This window comes from Dysidea avara, chromosome 4 (assembly GCF_963678975.1).
Source record: "Dysidea avara chromosome 4, odDysAvar1.4, whole genome shotgun sequence".
Lineage (NCBI taxonomy): Eukaryota > Metazoa > Porifera > Demospongiae > Dictyoceratida > Dysideidae > Dysidea > Dysidea avara.
In genome coordinates, this window is record NC_089275.1 from 5,919,665 (window position 1) to 5,934,645 (window position 14,981).

The 14,981-nt window shown below is 39.3% G+C and overlaps 1 protein-coding gene across 2 annotated transcripts in view; it reads right to left on the reverse strand.

The window, feature by feature from the left end:
• The window catches only part of LOC136252339 (TBC1 domain family member 9-like), a 35,407-nt gene that overhangs the window by 3,290 nt on the left and 17,136 nt on the right, over positions 1-14,981 (reverse strand). The window contains exons 16-26 of one of the 2 annotated variants that reach the window (XM_066044762.1): positions 13,643-13,816; positions 13,259-13,367; positions 12,497-12,591; positions 12,012-12,106; positions 10,857-11,003; positions 10,407-10,518; positions 3,549-3,609; positions 3,281-3,436; positions 2,114-2,233; positions 1,275-1,373; positions 498-680 (exon numbers count right to left, since the gene is read on the reverse strand). In XM_066044762.1, coding sequence (XP_065900834.1) covers positions 498-680; positions 1,275-1,373; positions 2,114-2,233; positions 3,281-3,436; positions 3,549-3,609; positions 10,407-10,518; positions 10,857-11,003; positions 12,012-12,106; positions 12,497-12,591; positions 13,259-13,367; positions 13,643-13,816 — 1,351 coding nt within the window. The remainder of the gene's footprint in view (positions 1-497; positions 681-1,274; positions 1,374-2,113; positions 2,234-3,280; positions 3,437-3,548; positions 3,610-10,406; positions 10,519-10,856; positions 11,004-12,011; positions 12,107-12,496; positions 12,592-13,258; positions 13,368-13,642; positions 13,817-14,981) is intronic. The other variant, XM_066044763.1, reaches the window with a different exon arrangement.

The window sequence follows — 14,981 nt, forward strand, 5'->3', positions numbered from 1 at the left end:
TCAACGTGTATGACATTTCTATGATGGATTTTAACAGCAGAATTATGACAGGTGCCATTTATTCAGGAGTGCACCAACCAATTATAATTATTTGTAACTATTATATAAATGTATGCATGTATAGTTTTTGTAGTTAAGTAGTTAGTGCTCTAGGCTACCAGTGCAGGACACTGGTAGTCCTTCAGAATTGTATGTCTCTGTAATCACTATAGCCTCTACTGTATGTAATTCCAATTCTGTAAAGCAATTATTAAATTAAATTAAATTAAAAGAGTAGGAAATCTTACTAAAAAAGTACAGCATGTACTACTGTACTGTTTGATATACAATATACATGTAAACTAGCAGCAAGGCAGCATTCAGCCTAATAGAGGACTACCTCACAATTCTACAAAGAAACAAGCGATATACTGAGTCTTGCATGTAAGAACTATCTATGTAAAAGTGCTATACATGTTATAGAACCATAAAAACATAATTGACAATACATCGCATACCGCAAAAGCTCTTTTAGCCATGGTCACCGCATGTTCACCAAGCCCCCAGGGTGAGATGATACAGAACAATTCCACAAAGCGTTCACAGTCGATACACCACTCTTCATTGTCCCATGAATTCTTGGATGTGTTGGTAGCACTTGGCTTCTTGCTACCCCAGAATGTAGCCTGACGATGACCTTCCTATCATGATAAAACATACACACTTGATAATCTGACCTTCAGTTATCTGCACACTTGTTATTTAAAATTGAAAATAACTGCTCAAGTAGAGTTGAAAATGACTGCTCAATTAGAGTATTTTGAATGTATTAGAGCAAGTGTATGTTCTATTAGAATAATTGGATTACCTGAACGCTTCACTGTTTTATCATTGCCTGAAACCACATTGATTGGATAATCAAGGATCTACTGTACTATCACAATAATTTATATGATTGGATATGATCATAAATGTGTATGTGTGCACATGTATACAGAGTGGAGTATACAGAGTGGAGTATACAACCATCACATTAAACTCTGAATACGTCATTTATTCAGAAACAATGTAACAACCTGTTTTAGTAAGGTCAAACAATAACACTGGTCAGGGCATAAAGCCATTTTATAGGAATGACAAGAAAGGTTGAGCATTAGAAATCTAAAAACAGGACACCCTCCAATCTAATGTTGTACACTAATGCTCATAAACATAGAACAATTAAAACATTAAGTCTCTAGGATATACACACTTCCAATCAGCAAGCATATAAACAAAGATACAAAGTCACATACTAAGAAGTAAGAGTAGAGAACTTCAAGTTCATTCCTGTTAAATCGTGATCCATCCATCTGTGTCCTTAACAGTGACTTACGACTGGATGCCTTGATTTTCTGTAGTAGCAAAACATGTACAAGTGACATGTGATACAGCACAAGACCAGAGCAGATTATAACGGTCAGCCATCAGACATTTACTGATCAATTACCTATTAAATTGGTCAAGGTGGTCAACCACTTTCCACTAAAAAAAAATCGATATACTCTAATAGAACAGTCAGCTACTCTGATAGAGCAGTAAGTGCTTCTAAAAGATGTTCACTTCTTACTATTTTCAATCCCAGTATAACTTCATACACTTAATGTTTTCTCTGCCTATGTTCAAAACTGCAGAAGGAGTTTCGTGTATCAAAATTATCATCATTTGCAATCTCAGTGCATTTAAAATCCAATATTTTCCTACGGTGTATGCCCCCTAGTTTGGCGTGCTTGTGCATGCTGCATAAAAGCACATTCATTGTTATGCAATGTCAAATCATGTCAGATCAACTTTGACTTTGATCTGACATAATGTCAGATCAACGAAAGCTAGTTATAATCTGCTCTGCACAACACACAATCACATGAAATAATACAATGGAAACATCCGAACATCAACTACTGAAGCATTAATCTGCTAGTGTAATCCTGGGTATACATTTAATCCTGGGTATACATTTAATCCTGGGTATACGTTTAGAGTTTAACCGAAGCTTACATACATAAGTGAATGTTCAATTTCAATTAGAATATTAGGCAAGACTAGTTCTATCACAGTAAATGAGCTGAGTTGTTGTTTTGAGCCCCAACTATACCTGGCTGACTTCCAGCTTGGCTGAATCACGCATCTTATCAATTTTCTTCTGAGAGATGAAGCCAAACATCTCATAACTCATTGAGATCAACTCCTTTATGGTCATGTAGGTGGCAGCAGGCTATAGTAGATGATAAAACACACAAGTGTATAACCATAAAGTCGGTTCAACACTGCAAATATACTGTTCACATGTAACATATAAGTACAGAAAGTTGGTACATACAACAAAATTATGCATACTCATCAAAGTTTTTAATCTTCACTGCATGATAAGACAATCAGATGATGCTATAGACAACTTGCTTAATTTCATAATTATCCCTTTTAAACCCTCAAGGGAATGTGTGTTTACACAATATGGGTATACATGGCAACATTAGGTGGGGTAATTAATTTTTATAACCTAAAACTACACCTGATCAAAAGTGTGTTCACTGGGCTACTTGGAGAAGGTTAAATGAACGTTGTAACTACAGTGGCTTACTTGTTATGAAGCAATGAACAACAAGCTGTGCCTCCACATTTTAAAATTCTTGCCAATGTTTAATTCTGATTGTGGGTTTACTCACACGAGTCATATATGGCCTGATAGAAAATTTAACAGCGATGCGAACAGAACTGATTGCAAGGCGATAGCAACAATCACCATCAAGTTATGGATCATTTTATAAAGGTGTGTAAAGGGTTTACATGCTTCCCTACCAAAAAGTTATTTACATGACTAGTTTGGCCTCACCGTTTAACAATAAGGCAAAACCCTAGGTGTCACTTAATCCTCATGAGTAGAATGACATAAATTGCGTAGACATAGGACAGATGCTTCAAAAGTTACAGTGCTTTGTTCAAGGTATGCATACAGTATTTATTAATTATAAATCCAGTTTTCTGAACTATGCCAGTTTATTACATCTACATTGAAAATCCACAGTATATGTTTAAAAATGAAAGCCACATACGTAACATGTTCTTATGATCTAATGATGTAACATTTTAGCACCATACAATGGAATCTCTGATACAGTGTATCTATGAAAATCTAAAGCGTGGATACTTTGGTAACCAGGACACCTCCATTTGTAATGTTATTTCACTAATAAAGACACTTTAGAATGATATCCAGAATATGGTAAGTTCCACTGTAACACACAATATTACACAAACATACCATGTTCTCATCGTAACTCTTTCCAGCCACATGATCTTTGTTGCCAATGTTGGCCATGAACTCATTCAGACAGCACATAGCTTCACCTTCATCTGATGACTCAAGCAGTTGCCGCTTGTTGCACTCCAACACAGCTAGTGCAATTTGAAACAGTGCCTGAGGGGGAGCAGCACAACACTAAATTAAGAGGTATAGGAAAACTAGAAAAATCTTTAAAGGTTTAATTCAATAACAGATACGTACACAGAAAGAACACTTGCCCACATACCTTAGAGCCATCAATCAGGAAGCAGTCAATAATATGAATTGCAGCAGTGTAGTCCATTACACTACACAAAAGTACACACATCAGTACAGACAAATCTTCCTGGAGCAGCACTAGTAACCACAACTTGAGACTCAGTACAATCTCTCACATGTAAAAGCGGAGGGAAACACACAATCCCACTAGACTACATAAGGCACGGAAGACTTTGCTTCTTAACTAATGTCATTCACAAAGCTGAATAGACAATTGTACTTTTATTTGACATAGTCATAGCTGTTGTGATGCTCAGCAAGGAAAACACATGTGGCTACTATGAAAAGGTTGGTTGATTTACTTGGTTCCCATAAACAGCTGTAACCACAAATGCCTATGTCACTGGCTTTACTACTGCCTTGATGGGAAAAAAACATGGAAACATTACTGGCATCACAATAATTGTCGAGGAGCCACCACAAGATTTGGAAGAGGTCAACCTTTTCAGTTCTAACAGTATCACAGACAGGACCATTTGTAAATAGAAACAAACACCACAGGCAGATGCTGTTAATGTTCAGCATGCAGCAACCAAGACTGGTGTTTATGTTAAGTCACACTATAGCTTGTGTCACTAAAACACTGGTAATGTATTGTATGTATTGCACCAAGAGAAGGCATGCCCTAGCTGCCAAGAAAAAAAGGTTTGCAAAACAAAATAAAATACAACAAACAGTTAACTGTTTATTCACTTTACCTATTGTTGCAAGTTACAAAGCTACATAGTTGCAGGCTACCACAGACATTGGTTTGCATGTCTGATTCACACAACAAACAGGAGTTTGCAGTTATAAAAGAAAATGGCTACTACCTTTTTTTAACTGTTAACTTGTCTGGCTCCATGAGGTGGCAAGTTCTCATCGCAGAGACAGACTATACTTACTAAGAAAGGGAGAATAGGAACTGTGTGCTGTAGGCTTATAATTGCCAGAAGTCACGAAGACGCAGGGCCTTACAGGAGCTCACGCGATTCGTGACCGGTAGGAAGGCTCCTCCACGGCTGCTTCGTGCAGCAACTGCCTGAGAGGACTGAAGGCGATTACTCAACTGTTGCCTTCCCTTTGAGGCCATGGGGGGATGCCAGACCCACTCAAGCTAGGTTGCTCTAGCAGTCTAGCAGTTTCCCCCTGGCCTTGAAGCTACAGCAGAGCCACATTCACCGATTTAAACAATTATGTGATGGAGTGATTATACTTCGACAATTTCCTTGCAAAAGTCCTCGAAGCTAGACAACAACCGGCCAAGCAAAACCATAATCAAAGATACATACAGTACATACAGCAACCACAACAATAATAATACTATGATGCTGAATAGTATGACCCAGTGAGTCAGGTAAGTAAAGTGTCAGACTCGCTACAGATGGACCTAATTCCCACAACCATTACAAACTATACCAGGGCGGTAAGGAGACCCTACCCCCTACTTAGGACATATTGGACTAACAAATTTTATGTTTTATTTTTAGTTTGTCTTTGCACAGCGAAACAATGTCAAGTAGTAGTCACTGACAAAATGACATGGTGTACATGAGTATACTAGCTGCTTGCAGGAGACCAGCTCCCATATATATATATGGTACATAATACATAAAAAGACTGTGGGTAACAGTTTGATGCTCTGTGAATGATAAATGATAGTCTGATAAATAATCACATTAAAGTCCAGCTCCTTGCCCAGGACTCAGTTCGTCCATCACTGAGAGTGGCACTGGTTTCTCCTGTATGGGCCACCACACTCTGAACACTTGTGTAGGTATTTGCAGCGGGGCCTTTAGCAGTGCCCCTGGTCCCACTTGAAGCAAACTGGGATTGATGAGACAGGGGAGGCCACATCCATACCAGATGTTGAGGAGCGAGGATAAACATTGGCCATAAATGGAGAGATTTAGCCCCCCCCCCCCCCCCCCCCCACACACACACACTTTGATGGACTTCGCTGCTGCCCACTCCCTGAACTCCCGATTGTATACCAGCCACTGATGGCCCCCATGGTCCTGGATAACAAGGTGTTGGTGAGCCACAAGGCCTGCTGCTTCCTCCTTTGCAGTGGCTGGAGCTGACAAAAGGACAACCATGAAACGAGAATATGTTTGAAGCCAGCTGGTTAGGTCCCTAATTGGTGAAGGTGCCTTTCTTGGAGTCTTGGCTGGGGGGATGGAGGGTGCCACGCATCCATCCATTGAGGTGGAAGTCTCCCCCGTGTCTGCTCCTTTAAACAGCATAGATAGGTCGATGAACTCTCACCGTTTGATTACCTGGGACGACACCGGGGGTATACCCTCTGTGACCACTACTGACGGCGACATTACCCGGGGGAACAGCGGTCTGGGGGAGGGGAGGCCCTCTCAGTGCCAGAAGGGGGTCTGCAGGGAGGAGAGGTGCTGTGCTGTGGCCACCTGTGTAAAAATAGCAATGATAGCAACAAGACCAGCAGAGCAACAGCAGTGCACTGCACTGTAAGTACTAATAGGTCCATACCACTCCCCCTTGCCCTTCTAACGATGGGTAGAGTTAGCAGCACCCACTAGAGACTGCTTCCAGGAAGTAGAGTGTGCTGCACCGGATGGAGGGGGGAGGTCAGGTTGGGAGGTGCACTGCACCTCGGTCGAGTAGTACACATTAGCTAAAATAAGGGAAGAAACAACAACAAAACAAAATATATAAGTTATTTGATGAGGCGGATGGAGCTTGAGTTGGCAGGGAGGCGCCCACGAAGAGAGAGTTCCGAGACGACTTCCCCGGCTGGAGAATTCCAGCCGCAGTGGTGGCTATGCTGGATAAGTCGCCAGGTGTGTAAGTCTCAGGCGAACTGTAGAGGTTGTTGTCGGTGGAGGTACCGACATGACTGGCTGATAATCTGGGACTCCCACTACGTGGACTGCAGCAACTGGGCCGGCCTGGGCCGACATCACAACCACAGGCGCTGTAGGGGGATCACCTGCTCCGGACAATGCTAGGTCCATGACACTTCTTCGCACTTGACTAGGAGAACAAGGCACAACAACACAACTGCTTCTCTGAATGTCAAGAAATAGCGGGATTAACTAGCCCGCTTACCGTGACAACCGCCCTTTTCCTCACGTGTCAGAGAATTCAAATGTTGCATAGGGACGCCCGCAAGAGCATACGGCTTAAGCGGCATCGCCTTCAAGTTAACCTCCGTTAACCTGCGGCTAAACTTCTAGTAAAAGTGATAGATGTGTATGAAGTACCAAACAGTTAAATAATTTCGAACAGCCTTATGATGCACAGCATCACGAGTGTTCTATATTGGACATGTACATGAATCAGCACGCTATTTTGCTTTACCAAAACTTTGCTACAAACTAGTCTTGTGCAAGTTCAGGTCAGCTTGGTTGAGTAAAAATCCAAACCCACAATCAAAAGTGATGTGGACTATTATAAAAGGTATCGACTATTAACATGTGTATCTTCTACGCAAAGGTGTTGATTTATGGATTTTTTGGAAGAGGTCATACTTCATTGGAGACCTTTAAATTATCCAAATTTGTGTTTGTAATTATACAGTACGGATAGTTACTGTATAGTAGGGACCCCAAAGGAGTAGGCGTGGCCCACGGAATAATATCACCCAAAAACCAGCCTCAATTTTCCCTGACAACGATGAGGCAGTATTGGTTAGGTGAAACTAAGCCCAAACAAACTTTCAGATAGACCTGAAACGCTTTCAACAAGTTGCTACAGAATTTTAAAAATAATTTATTTAAAGAAACTTTCTAATGACTGATTGAATGACTGACTGACTGACTGACTGATGCCTTCAGACAAGCGTAACTCGATGACGGCTAAGGCTATGGGCTTGATTTTTTTCACTGTTCGACGTCGCTTCGGCCCGACTGGTGCCTTTTGGCATACAGCAGTACGTACAATGCATTCTTCATGGACTTACCAGTGTCCTCCTTCGTGTCCCATTTGTCTTTGCTGACAGCGAAAAGTGTCGATTTGGTGGTAGCACGTGATGGCTTCCCTTCACAATGGAAATCGTCCGTATTTTTCGTAGTGGCTATTTTGATTGCAGAGGTGCTTTTCGAACAGTTCTTGATTTGTACTGCTGTGTAACAGGTTGAATATAGCAGACAACGAAGCGTAATGGATACTTCACTTTTCAGACGATAATTAATACAACTGGGGGGAGCGTCACCATTTCTTTCTTTTAGTACATGCGTGGATTGCAGAGGTGCTTTTCGAACAGTTCTTGATCCAAAATGCTGTGTAACCGGTTGAACATAGCTGACAATGAAGCGTAATGGATACTTCACTTTTTAGATGATAATTGATATAGCTGGGGCGCGCAGCGCCATTTCAGATGTGGTATGCGTGGGTTCACCACGTGGATTGCAGAGGTGCTTTTCGAACAGTTCTTGATCCAAAATGCTGTGTAACCGGTTGAACATAGCTGACAATGAAGCGTAATGGATACTTCACTTTTTAGATGATAATTGATATAGCTGGGGCGCGCAGCGCCATTTCAGATGTGGTATGCGTGGGTTCACCAGTCATAATAATTATTACAAAAAAAGTTAACAAACAAGTACACAGAAAATTTGGAATTTTCAACTAGAGTAGGGACCATAGCACATTGATAAAAAGTACTGAAACAAGTTGGAGTAGTCCATGATGTTAAATCACAGTAAAACAGTAAGAAGTGTATCCCTACTGTGTTCAAGATACCATAATGGACATGTACAGTAGGAATATAACACTTCTTGTCGTTTTACTGTGATTTAATATCGTGCCTACTCCAACTTGTTTCAGTACTTTTTATCGATCTGCTATGGTCCCTACTCTGATTGAAAATTATAATTTTTTCTGTGTACTTGTTTAATTAATTAACCCTTTAAGGACTACAGTAATTTACGCAGTGCCTACCCTGAAAACCCGTAAGTTTTATGAAATTTGCGTATTCTATTACTTAGCAAGTTTGTAGCATCACCAAAACCGCAGGAAGTAGTAAGGGCTAATAAAAACTGTAGTACAGATTCGCCTATCAATAATAAGCAGAACTATCTAAGTTATAAGTGTATAGAACTTACCATTTTCAACTAGCAAAGCGATTTGTTAACACTGGTGATGATCTGTCTTCTTCACGATGCGATCTGTTACAAGCCATTGCTTTACTCCTTTTAAAGAGCGCCATCACGTGATCTTGTATATCATTAGATGCATCTCTAAATGAAGAGCGCCGTGAAGTTTATTGTTGCTCAATATGAGCTACAAGGCGAAAGTTATGGACGGATTTGTACAAGGTTAGTTTTGTTGTAGTGTAAATATAGTATACTTAAAAGTAGAAGGCTAGTTCTTTCTAGTGTAGTTTTACGTAATATATTGACATTGTATATCAAAAGAATCGCCTACTAATGGCGAACAAAATCGTCTTTGCTTAAAGCCCATAGCTTCTAATACTGCGAAGATATGGCTATTTGTTTACTGCTTAATATCTTGGACGTACATGTGGACGTACATGTACGACGCTGGTCCTTAAAGGGTTAATGTAGATGATACCTACATTCTGAGAAGGGTATGTCACATATTAAACTGAACTGCACACTGTAAAGAATAGGGACATATTGTTGTTGCCTAATACGTACATACATCACATAACACTAGCTGTATACTAAAGTAGGTTTTCTACATAACAAAAGAGGAATCATTAACGACCACCTCATAGGACCATAAGATATAGTTTCAATAATCAGGTGGTCTTGTTTAATGAGGTCATATAGAAAGCAGTGTTACTCCATGACATGGCCACAAAGGTACGGTAGCTGGTGGCCATACACTCAGCTAACCAAAATTCAAAAATGATTGTTCATTCAAGGTATTTCAGTAGACCATGTGACCGAATCTGCAAGAATAGTGCATTTTTCGAATTCCATTACATTTTCTTAGCCAAAGGAATGGCCAACAGAAGCTTCAGTTCCAGAATCCAAGAACTTTAGAAGTTACAGCGCTACAAAGTGACAACAGCAAAGTAGTGACAACAAGGAAAATAAACTACAGGCTCTTTAACAGTCATAACTTACAGATGTAGTCCACTACTGAGATGCAATTTACACCATCAGATTCTCCATTAACAGGCAAATCCATTGCTGGGTAAGTTTAGTCTTACAGGCCTTTCCAGGGCTAAGACATAAAACGATAACTAACCGCTCGTCCAATGTAAAGCAAACTAATGCTCATACTGTATCTTCTCTCTCTTTGGGAGTACTGACACAAAACAAACTCCTCTTGCTTTGGACATCATGATGCTACTATAGCTTTTGCTTTTATCACCTTCCTTCATTGTGAAACAAGTGCTCAAAAAATTTACAGAATTACTTTCCAATTTCGTAAATATTTCACCTATTGCAATTCTACTGTAAAATTAGGCTTGCGCTAACATATGGGATTCTTACAGATTCGGTCACATATGCACTGCCAAAAAACCAGTGGTAAACAGAATATATTGTGGATATATGTAGAGAAAGTGCGGACCTCAGAAACTAGTCCAAGTTGTATTTGCTACCTTTATTATTGTATGGGCTTACAACAGTCTAAAATTCTGGGGCATGTTGCTAATCACATGATAAAAACGTGCATATTTTTTTCTTTGTAGCAGGCGTAATTTTATGAATTATTTTTCTCAATACGCATGCTTGTGCGAACAAGTCGAGTTTTTGCTGAGACAGTCACATATGGTTGTGTGGTGTGCTTTATTTGGAGTACAGCAAGTCACTTATCTCCATACTTTTTTCACTGCTTGGGCCCATTAGGATAACTATAGGTCTCAGTTATGATTATACATTACTGGACAACCACTCACCTGATAAAGAGGGTCAGAAACCATGACAACGAGATCATATGAAGTAGTTGTAACTTGTTTAGATGATCATGAAGGTCAGGTAGATGAACTTTAGTCAGCTTGCTGAATACAACTACAGTGTGTAAGAGAATAGGTGAGAACACAGAAAGATGGACGGACACACGGTGCATGCAGCATACACATTAAAAATATAGGAGTTAGAAATTGATAGACCATTTATGACAATTCTACTCATCAAAAAAATGTACTGGTAATTTATAGGGTTTCGGTTAGCCAAATGCTTGTCAAAAAATGGCTGACTGTAGTTTTTAGCATTGTACATGAGCTCTTAATAGAGACACAGGAATTACATGTATGCCCAAACAAAAATACATTTGACATCGAACACAGAAAACATTTCAAGTGCTAAAATACCTTAATTACATTATTTATGTTCTATTTATAGCACACCTTGGTCAACTTGAGCACCAACCACACGGACATTGTAGTAACCAGGCAACAGGTGTTCAACAACAGTGCTTAGCAGCCAGAATGCCTCCTCTTCATTGCAGTAGAGTAGAAACACTGACGCAATGATGTTCATTGCCTGACAGTATCCTAAGCATGACACGGAGTAGCATAAAACAAACAGTGAATCAAAGTGAATGCATGATTACATAGAGTACCAGAGATACCGTGTAGTGGATTATTTTCAAGGATGAAAACTATTGTAGTTCACCATTAAAAATTAAGAGGGGACAATTTTTTTGTTCATTTATAACACTCAAACAGTGCCTTTTTGATTGAGGGAAAAAAAATTCACAGATAAATAATTGCCAATCTGCAAAAATACAAAAGTTTCCCCATAAAAAAAAACTAATTACAACAATACAAACAGCATAATGGTATTGATAGGGGGGAGTGAGGGTATATTGGAAAATAAGATTAGCGGCACAACACAAACATTATTCAGTGAAATGGAGCCGTGTAGTATCATGTAGCTGTGAAAAGTCACCTCATGGATTTTTTCATATTCTATGCAAACCACAAACCTTACCTAGAGTGGAAGTACAGTGATTTATAAGCAAAACTTAGCTACAGTTATGATACTGGATGCATTGTACTCGGCAGATTATTCCAGTTCACATCATTATACAAAGGCATAATAACAGGAAATAAAATTATGTATAAGATAATGATACGCCATTAGAGTTATAAAGCAACTATTGTATTAGGATATTCATAGTGTTATAGTACCAGTTATAGTGTACCAGCTGTACCTCTGTTGCCTCAATGCCGATAAGTGTACACACACACACACACACACTTGTCTTGACACTGCCCGTTTGTGTCGCGTGGTCCTCCACCGCAGCGGAGGAAGCAAGAACTTGTTGTCACACTGATGGAACACACTTCTTTAGGTAGACACACACACATGTGCATGCACACACACGCACGTGCGCACACATACCACACGTACACACATACCACAAATGCATACGCACACACACACACCATACGTGCACACACACACACACACACACACACACACACACACACACACACACACACACACACACACACACACACACACACAAACACGTTCATTTACAGTATAATACATACCAATTTGTCTGTTCTTCAAAGCATATGCTCTCAGTACCCTGCGAAGAGCATTGATCCCATCAGGCTTCTGGTAAGCTGCATGCTCTGGTAGTGATCTTGAAGAGATAAATGTGTAACATATTATAAATGTAGTAGACACTTGTCCATAGTCAGAATTGTTTCACCTACATTTGACTCTTAGAACATTGTCTAATCGAGGCATCTCGACAACCTGATATTTGGGCTAGCCATACAGGTATATCATAAGTACTAAGGTACAGTATCTCTTCAGTGGAATTATGCTAAAGGATTTACTGCAGTAGACTATCTTGTAAAAGTGTAAATGTAGTGTTGGGGGTGGTACACATGCCAATAGTAAGAGATAGGCATTCACATGGACAGAGAAAATGTACAAGCAGACAACTAAACAGTCATGCTCAGAAACACCTACGTAGGAGAACATGTACAGAAATAGACAGATAAGCACAGACAGTTTAGGCCCTTACCGATGTAGATCTCTCTCAATCTCCTCAAATGCCAAACACCAGTATCCATTAGCTTCCTGTACCAACCACTGGTAATAGCCACGACGGTACTTCATCTGTAACAACACCAATATGACCTCACTTGTATAGTAACTAACATCATTGTACGTAATAAAAGGTGCTAAAATCATATGATAGACCATAAAGTAAGTACATGCATGTTGTATACCCTAACCAGGCTGTAATATACAGCAGCAACGTGCACACAAATGCTGAAATTGTTTGAATAAACATTAGAGGAATAAGCTCCCGTGCTTATTATCAAGATGTTACTGACACTATAAAATACTTCATCAGTAACTACTACAAGCCACTGGTATTAAGGAAACGTAACTGCAACTTATTAGTGTTGATATTAGAGCTGGGCAATAGTAAAAAAATATCTATCGAGTATCGTGATATTAATTTTCAAATCGTATCGTGATATTTAGCCTCTACACTATTGTGATGGATGTAACACTTGTAAATGCATGACTACTAAATAGTTCTATTCATGAACCATATTCTTGCTTCTTCACAAGAAAGGAGCAATGATTAGGTGTAAACAATGTATAAATTAGCAAGTTTGTTCACAAAATTCTCAATTGTACAAGTAAAGCAGCTAACTACAGATCTGTCATTTAGATACTATCGTGATACATATCATTATTGTGATATATTCATTACTATCAATCGTCTTGAGAGAAAATTTTGCTATCACCCACCTCTAGTTGATATACTCACCTCAGCAAGGGATCCAGAGAACACCATCCATATCTCACTACGATACTTGATGGGTACCCCAGTACGAACAAGATCAGTTAACTCCCTCGTCCTCAGTGTACAACTACCACTGGACAAACAACAAAAATGTTTATAAAACAAGAAAACACATCTTTAGTAAAGCAAATGAAATGACAGATTGGTAGAGTTGTATACTGACATTGGTAGTAGACTCTGAGAAAAATACCTCAGTTACTGTTATTGCTACTTATTGCTTACTACTGCCCCTAATGCTACTACAAACATTATATAGCACAAGAAGTAAGATACTCTTTGTATCACTGAGTCAAACTATTGTATAGTTCTACAAAGCACATTTAAACTACTATGCATACACACTCGTACCGTCCATTCTCATAGAAATAGATTTTCCACTTGTCCCTAAGCAATTGTTGAAGAGCCTCCTCTTTGTCATTCAGCTTTTCAGGCTGTAATAGCCTCAGCGCAGACTGTAACTCTGTTTTCTTACTTGAATCCAACACCTTCTTAGCACTAATGGAACCACCAGTGATTTGTATTCTAGTACAAATGTACATGACAGTGAAACTGACATATATGTTATATATAGTGAAACCAGGTCATCTTTTGACATGGTCAATATGATGAGGTGGTCTTATTAATGAAGTCATGAAGCACACCTTAGCTATATTTGGGACCTACTTGACATGGTCATTATAATGAGGTGGTCCTACTAATGAGGTTATGAAGTACACCTTAGCTATATTTGGGACCTACTTGACATGGTTATTATAATGAGGTGGTCCTACTAATGAGGTTATGAAGTACACCTTAGCTATGTCTGGGACCTACTTGACATGGTCACTATAATGAGGTGGTCTTACTAAAGAGGTGGCTGGTAAGTATGCAAGTACAAGGTTAAACAGTGTGTATACATTTTAAAAATTATACGTATTTAATTAGTATAGTTCTTGACATGTTATGCTTCGATCTCTACATTTCATATAAGCCGTATACCATATGTGACCGGATCTGCAAAAATTCCACATGTTAGCACAAGTATATTTTGCAGTAGAATGCAATAAACATAACGGTGAAATATTTACAAAATCCAAAAAATTCCATAACTTTTTTGAACATTTGTCTCACAATGAAGAAAGGTGGTAACAGCAAAAATCTTGGTAGCATCGTGATCCCCAAAGCAAGGGGAGCCCGAAAATATTTATTTTGTGTCAGTGCTCACAAGGAGACAGAAGATATGAGCGTTAGTCTGCCTTGCATTAGACAGGCAATTCACTGTAGCCTTTTGCCTCACGTTTTTTGCCCTGGTCGTATGAAGGGCCTGGAAGACAAAACTTACTCAGCAATGGATTCGCCTGTTCATGGAGAACCCGATGGTGTAAGTTGCATCTTGATAGAGGACTGCATTTGTAAGTTATGACCATTTAATTAAACGCCTGCACTACATTTTCAACATTGTCATTGTACAAATCAATTTATTCTGTTGTTGCCACTCTTGGCTTCTAGAGCTGAAACTTTGGTTGACCATTCCTTTGGCTATCTATGTAGATAAAGAAAATTAAAATAGAATTCAAAAATGCACTAACATGTGGGAGATCCGGTCAAATATATACTACAGAGTTTCAAGGAACAAGAACCACTTTTTTATCCAGAGTTTTTAAGGGCAGGCGTGTGTTGTATTAGAGTAATTTAACAAACCTACACT